We start from the raw sequence: 7,118 nt of genomic DNA on the forward strand, positions 1-7,118 counted from the left end.
ATTTGAAAGTAAGTTATTGACATGATGCCTGTGACACTCCAAAACTTAATGTGTAATTCTAAAATCAAGGACATGCTCCAACCTAAGTATCATATAATCATCAAAATCATGAAATTCACATCGTTACATTGCTTCTATCTAGTTTCTGACCTTATTTATGTTTTGGTAGTTGTCCTAAAAGTATGCTTTATAGCAAAAAGATCCAGTCTGGGATCACGTGTTGTGTTTCTCTTTAGTCTCCTTCAATCTTGAATCATCCTTGACTTTCATGATTTTTACAGGCCAGTTATTTGGGTATGTCTGATGTTTCCTCACAATTAGATTCAGATTATGTCTATGTGGCAGGAATATCACAGAAACACAGAAGTGACTGTGTGTTCTTTTTATTTCATCTTATCAGGTGGTCTATGGTTTTTAAATTGTTCCATTATTGGTGCTGTTCACTTTGAATCCTTGATTGAGGTAGTGTCTCTCAGGTTTCTCCACTGTAAAGTTATTCCATGCTCTTTGTGATTAATAAGTGTTTGGGAAAAGTTTCTGTGCAGAGGTAGATTGGACTTCAGGACTAGCTTAATGCAATTCTTTTGTTTTCTTTTTGCAATTTCTTTCATTCTTTTTATATGTAAATACATAAATATTTAATTCATGTCAAATTTTCACCCATCACTTGTAGTATCCATTGATGTATTTTGGCTGAGTTGTGTTCTTATGATAAAGGTTGACAAGAGCTTGATTTTAAGCATTCCTTCTATATTTACAATTGCCATTCTAGTGTTATTATTTTAATTAATTAATTAATATTGATATGGACTCACAAATTACTATTTTATAAAATAGGCTGTAATTTTGTTATTGTTTATTTTGATGTTCACATTGTTCTTGATATGGTCAGTGGAAGTTCCTTCATACTGGCTTCCATGTCAGTTTGACACATCTTTCATTCATTGAGTACTTTATTATTTTCTCACACAAAAAGATGTTCCAGATTCATCTAGTACTCTTCCAACTTTAGCCCCAGAATCAGACATGTCTCTAACGGGCCCTGCTTCTTTTAATGGAAAATGCTATCTAGAAACCAAGATTTGGTGTTAGAAATGCTCATTGTTTTTGGGGTGTCACTGTTCCCTGGATTTCTCAGTAGTCAGCGATACAAAAAGCTTCTCAGTTCAAACCAGTATTTCAATATTCTGTTTCTCAATTCAGTATAACAAAATCTAACTTTAAATTTCTTAGAGGGGTAATTCTCTTAATCATGTAGAGGATATTGGATAACACACACAAATGCTTCCATGAAATGTCCATCTGTATTAGTTTCCAATGGCTGATGTAAGAAATTCCCAGAAACTTGCTGGTTTAAAGTAATACAAATGTATTCTCTTACAGTTATGAAGGCCAGAAGTTTGAAATCAGTTTCATTGGTCTAAAGTCAAGATGTCAGCAGGGCTGATTCCTTGTGAAAGCTGTGGGGAAGAATCTTTTTCCATTCTCTAGAGGTCACCTGTATTCTTTGGCCTGTGGCCTTTTCCTCCCTCTTCAAAGCTCATCCCTCTAATCTCTGTTTCGCTCTTCCAGTCTCTGCAACTGTCTTTCTCTCTTTCTCTCTGACTCTGACTCCTGCTTCTCTCTTATCAGGACCCTTGTCCTTACTTTGAGACTACCCTGAGAGTCACTTCATCTAAAAATTCTTAATCACATCTACAAATTTCCTTTACCATGTAATGTGACATAGTCACAAGTTACAGGGATTAGAATATGAATTAATATTTGGAGCCACTACCACACCAACACTCAGCTAATCTGTTTCAATTTTCTAACTATTTGTGGAATAAATTTCATTTTTGAATTGTATTAATCAGGACACTTTCATTTGCACGTGTTAAGAAAAAAAAACAAGAACTCAATTTGGCTTAGGCAAAAAAAAAAAAAAAAAGTTTTTCTTTTAAATTAGCTCCCGTAAATGAAAGTCACAGGGCTATGTCCCACAGGCCCTGTTGGATTTTAGGGGTCAAAGATGTTGACAGGAATTTTTTTCTCCATCCTTCAGCTCTGCTTTCTTTTGTGTTTATCCTTAGCCTGGCTCTTATCTTCCTTTTGGCAAGATAGCCTCTAGTAGCTCTAGGATTTATTTTTCTATTTTGGAACCCTAGGACATAGACAGATTTTTTCCCCCCCTGTAGTGTCAATAAAATGTAGTTAGTGAGTTTCATTGACCCAACTTTAATAGGACTCTGTAAATCAAAATATGTGTTGTTCTTACTGAAACTGCAACAATTTTATATATCTTTAATTCATTTATCATTTAATATATTATTAGTTTAGTTATTCATCGAAGGTTCTCCTCAACTTTCTTTCTCTCTATTCCTTTCCTTCTTTTTTTTTACTTTCTTTTTTAAAACTTCTCATTTCAAAAAGAATCAGACAGTATATCTGCGATTTTTATTGCTTTTTGTTTCTCTTTTAGCATTTTTAACTTGTTTTTGGAGACAATAATAATTTAGCAAGAAAATATGATTTTAAAGCTTATTGTGGTTGATAATTTAACTATTTAATAATTATTCATTAATCATTTGACTAATTTAATTGTTAATCATTAAATTTAATAGGTTTGTTTTATTGAAGTAATTTTTGTGATGATGCATTTAAGTAAATTGTTTAAAAAGTCTTTTTCCTATCACGTGTTAGTGAACCCTAAGGTGAGAATATAATGCATGGTTGTTAAAGACCTTTAGACATTTAAAAATACATGAAAAATATATTGACATTAAAGAGGTCAATAACTTTGTATGCTATCAGTAGTTTCTTTTTTTTTTGATTAGGTTTTATGTTGCTACATTCTTTTGTTTCTATCATTGAAATATTTATGAAGTGTAAATAGTTTTGGGCCACCTGCTGATTTGAATAGATAGGTATGATGGTATCTTTATTGGTAGCTCATTTTCAGAATTTTCTAGCATCAAATGTCCTATTTATTTTCAGGAATAAGCACCTGTTATTTTCATACAAAACCAAGCTTACTTGAATAATAAAACACACATTTTTAAATTCAACTGTTTATAAAGCAAGCTTTCTAATTTTTTTTAAATTACAAAACTCATATTGTGCTTTTAGTTGGAAGCGGACCTTATAAATATTTTAATGCCTCTTTAATTAAAATTTATGCTCCTTTGGGGGAGAGAGAAAAAGAGAGTTTGGAGGAATTTAATCAATACTTTTGGACTGATTGATATTCACATAATAAAGCTGAAGATTGTTACTTAACAATGCCTTTTTAATTAAAGAATCATAATAAGAACTTGCCTTTTTTCATATTGTGGATATCCAACTGATATGTGCCAAATGCTTGATGCATTGTAGCCTGTAGATGCTATTATATTTTGCATTATAAAAATAATTCTTTTGGTTTAGTGTGGAATCATGTTGAAATAGTGGGACACAAAGCGAGTGCAATCATGAAGCAACTTAATTTTCATCTCCCATTATTCTTTAAAACCTTTGCTATGGGGCCAATTCTCCTCTGGCCTTATGGATAAACTTAAGGCTAGTTTCATGACTTTTTAGGTTACTTTTAGGTCATTCCAATCCCCCAGACAATCTCGGGTCATTTGAATATTTATTATCGTGAAATAGAATTTTCAAGTTTATTTGAAGTTAAAGAATCTTCCTTTCCTTAGATGAGGCCACCAGCCGTGGAAATAGGATTCATGTTATCTTCTTTATTTCTCTAGAATGCTTCTCTTCCTTTCACACTTTGAAGGCTGCCTCTCGTTCCTCCTTTAGAGTTGAAAGAGGTGTGGGGAGGACAGCTATAGTTATTGACACTACTTGTCTGGCACTGATTTGGGTTGGTTTCCTCTGGCGTCGGCAGATGATGAAGGCCAACATTTACTAGTAAAAGTGACTTTGTATGCTTTTTGGAGAACACCACATCTCTCCTCTTCCATTGTTGGAGATCTTGCATCTACATTTCCTCAATGTGGGTGAATATATTTTCTGGCTCTGTTTATATCACCCCCTTCAGCTCTTACGAATCTAGAAAGGTTTGCTCCCTGCTGGGTTATCTCCTGTGGGAAAGCAATCTTCTTGGGCAGGACAACACCTAGGCCAACTGTCTTTTACGTCAGGAATATACTGAGTTCAATGGAACAATCTTTCTTGACTCTCTGCCTTTAGAGAAATAGGCCAGCCATCGTCAGCTGCCAGTTAGAGATAATAGGTGTGCATTTGATGTCAGGCAGCTATGACACCCAAACATCAGAGGAAATATGTCAAGTTTTCTGACAAGGCCATTAATGACTTTGGGGTGGTGCTAGTGCATGCATGGTGGTCCAGAGCAACCTTCCTTCTCCTAATCTCTTCTAATCGTCACTTTCCCTGTTTAATCTCTCTCTCTTTTCCTGCAGGTGACAGAGTAGCTAAGGGGTCTGTGTGGCCCCACAGAGGCTGAGCAAAACACCTTATTAGCAAAGGCTGCTAAGGTGGTCTTGAACGTCCCTTTGGGCCACTTACTTGACAACTGAAGTATGATGTGGGAAAATCCAAGTAATGATAGATATTTTTCTGCTAAATTTTCTAACTATTAAATTTTTGTTACTCCAGTTCCTTCGTTTATAGTATTCTACCTGTCTCGTGGTGAGATTATGAACATTATAGTAAAGTGCCTGGACCTAGTGTGGTGAATCTGGTAGTTATCTGACATACCTCCCTTTATTTTTCCGTGAGTCACCTATTATACAAGTGTTATTAGCTGAAGCTTGTTAATAGAGAAGCAGAAGCTAAAATTATTCCACTATTTTGGAATAAAAGTGTATTACACTTGGAATTTGATTCCCAGAGCATTTACCTTCCAAAGTAACTACAAAAGATCTGTAAGAGGAGAAAGAGTAGCTTCACCCTCCTTGAGTAAATGTGTTTTATATCAAGTAGTCTGCTCAAGTTTCAAGGCATTTGCAAAATAAGTGCTTGATCAAGTTCATTCAGCTCAACAATTAGCCATTATTTGTACTGCAGATACATTCTTCAATAGTTCGTAAATAATAATAGTTGGTTTATAAATATTATGCAAATCATAAAATGCACACTTGTTATCAATATTTTGTTAATGAACTACTAAGAAGCTGAAAAGAAATACTGTCATTTTAACAACTACTTGAGTAAAAATGGCAGATAATGAATATTATAGACATACAAGTACTAAATACATTTGATTCCAAGATCAAGATAATAGCTTAAAAAAAATACCCAGTTTAGTATGCTGTAACCTTTGTACACTATGTTTAGAATTTATTTTGTATCAAGCATTTATGTGTGCATGCCTTTTAAGCCACTAATTCTACCTGTAGAAATTTATCCTTAAAAAATAGTCAGATAATGGTGATGTGTGTGTTTGTGTGTGTGAATTATTGCTTTTCTTTTTTGTATTAAAAAAATTGGAAATACTTAAATGTTCATTGGTAGAGATTAGTTAAATAAATCAGGATAAATCTATATAATAAATACTGTACAACCACTAGTAATTGATGTATGAGTGTGCATGTGTATAGCTTTATTTATCCACGCTTAAACAACTTCCCAAAATATTGTTGATTGGGGAAATCTACAAACTGATGTTTATAGTATTATTCCATTATTGTAAATAAAGAATATAAAATTTTTTATATGTCTAGAAAATTCTGGAAGGATATACACTTAAATTTTTGTAGTGGTTGTGTCTGAGTGGCAGGATTCATATACAGTATATATATATATATATAATGTATATATATATTATATAAAATATATGTATTTTTATGTATAAAATATATGTTATATTTTTTAATTGAGACTGGCATTATGCTAAGAACTGGGGATACAATGGAGAAAAAGATAAAATTGTTGCCCTCATGCAGTTTATATTCTAGATACTAAATGAATAAATATAAATTAAATAAAATTAGACTGAGACAAAAAGATATTTTATATAGGCAATATATTTCTTAAATTTTGATATGTTATATTTTCATTTTCATTATTTCAAAATACTTTATTACTTTCCTTTTGATATATTCTTTGACCCATGGGTTATTTAGAACTGTCCTATTTGGTTTCCAAATAATTGGGGATTTTCCAGATATATTTCTGCTGTTGAATTCCATTGTAGTCATGGAACATACTTTGTATAAGTTAATTCTAAGTTTTATAAAATGACAAGTAGTAGATGGGAATTAATCCTATTGACTCAGCCAACTTTCTCCTTAAAACCTTCCCTAACCATTCTAGCCATCTTGCCAGCCTGTTTTCTTCTCTAAAATTATCAACCAATATTTATTCTTTTTTTTAAAAAAAGAAAACAAACAAAAAACACTTGTTATTTTATTTTCCAAGTGGATAAACACTCATCCCATGCTATTTTTTAATACCCTGACTAGTCCATCTTTCCCCCACTGATTTGAATGCTACTTAAATAATATTCCCAGTGTACATTTATCCCCGTAATGGCTGTTCTTTTGGGAGAAGGACTGGGAGAACCATCATGGTATATAACGAAGCAACTTTTTCTCAGAGGCTTGGCTATCTTTTCAACCAATGGCTTCCAATTCTGGACCTGAAAAATCAGCTCAGGTCTGGAAACTGAGCAAAGGATTATAACTTTTTTTTTTTTTTTAAAAACAATAGAATTAGTATTTTATTCTCATTTATAATTGGATGGCAATTGAACATAATTTTCTACTTGATTTTTTCTTTTGTAAATAAAAAAAATTACAAGTTTTAGAGAGCCAATGACTGGTTATGTTTTCAGAAAACATAATTAGATTAATTCATTGATGGTGGATTCAAGTTTTTCCGTATTAGCTCCAGAAAATTCACCCACCTTTTGTCCATTTTTAAAGAATTGGAAGGTTGGCATGCATTTGACTTCACACTCTGAAGCGACATCCTGACAGTCATCCACATCTACTTCAAGGAACACGACATTGGAATACTTTTCAGACAGGGAATGAAAGAACGGCTTGATCATTTTGCAAGGCCCACACCACGTGGCTGAGAAGTCAACGACTACAAGCTGATTTCCTGCACTGCGCAAGGCTTCCTCAAAAGCCAACTTGCTCTCGATCTGCTTCACCATTTTGGCGGCTTAGGTC

At 33.2% G+C, this 7,118-nt stretch overlaps 1 protein-coding gene across 1 annotated transcript; it reads right to left on the minus strand.

Annotated features, from left to right (window-relative positions):
• Positions 1-6,657: 6,657 nt before the first annotated feature.
• Positions 6,658-7,118, minus strand: LOC117025159 (thioredoxin-like). The gene has a single exon (XM_033110944.1). The coding sequence runs from the start codon at positions 7,100-7,102 to the stop codon at positions 6,785-6,787; it is 318 nt and encodes a 105-aa protein (XP_032966835.1). The 5' UTR covers positions 7,103-7,118; the 3' UTR covers positions 6,658-6,784.

This window comes from Rhinolophus ferrumequinum, chromosome 7, assembly GCF_004115265.2.
Source record: "Rhinolophus ferrumequinum isolate MPI-CBG mRhiFer1 chromosome 7, mRhiFer1_v1.p, whole genome shotgun sequence".
Taxonomy (NCBI): domain Eukaryota; kingdom Metazoa; phylum Chordata; class Mammalia; order Chiroptera; family Rhinolophidae; genus Rhinolophus; species Rhinolophus ferrumequinum.

What these genes read in the sequence shown, in the direction of transcription:
- LOC117025159 (XM_033110944.1), bottom strand. Translation starts at nt 7,102, where the DNA reads ATGGTGAAGCAGATCGAGAGCAAGTTGGCTTTTGAGGAAGCCTTGCGC.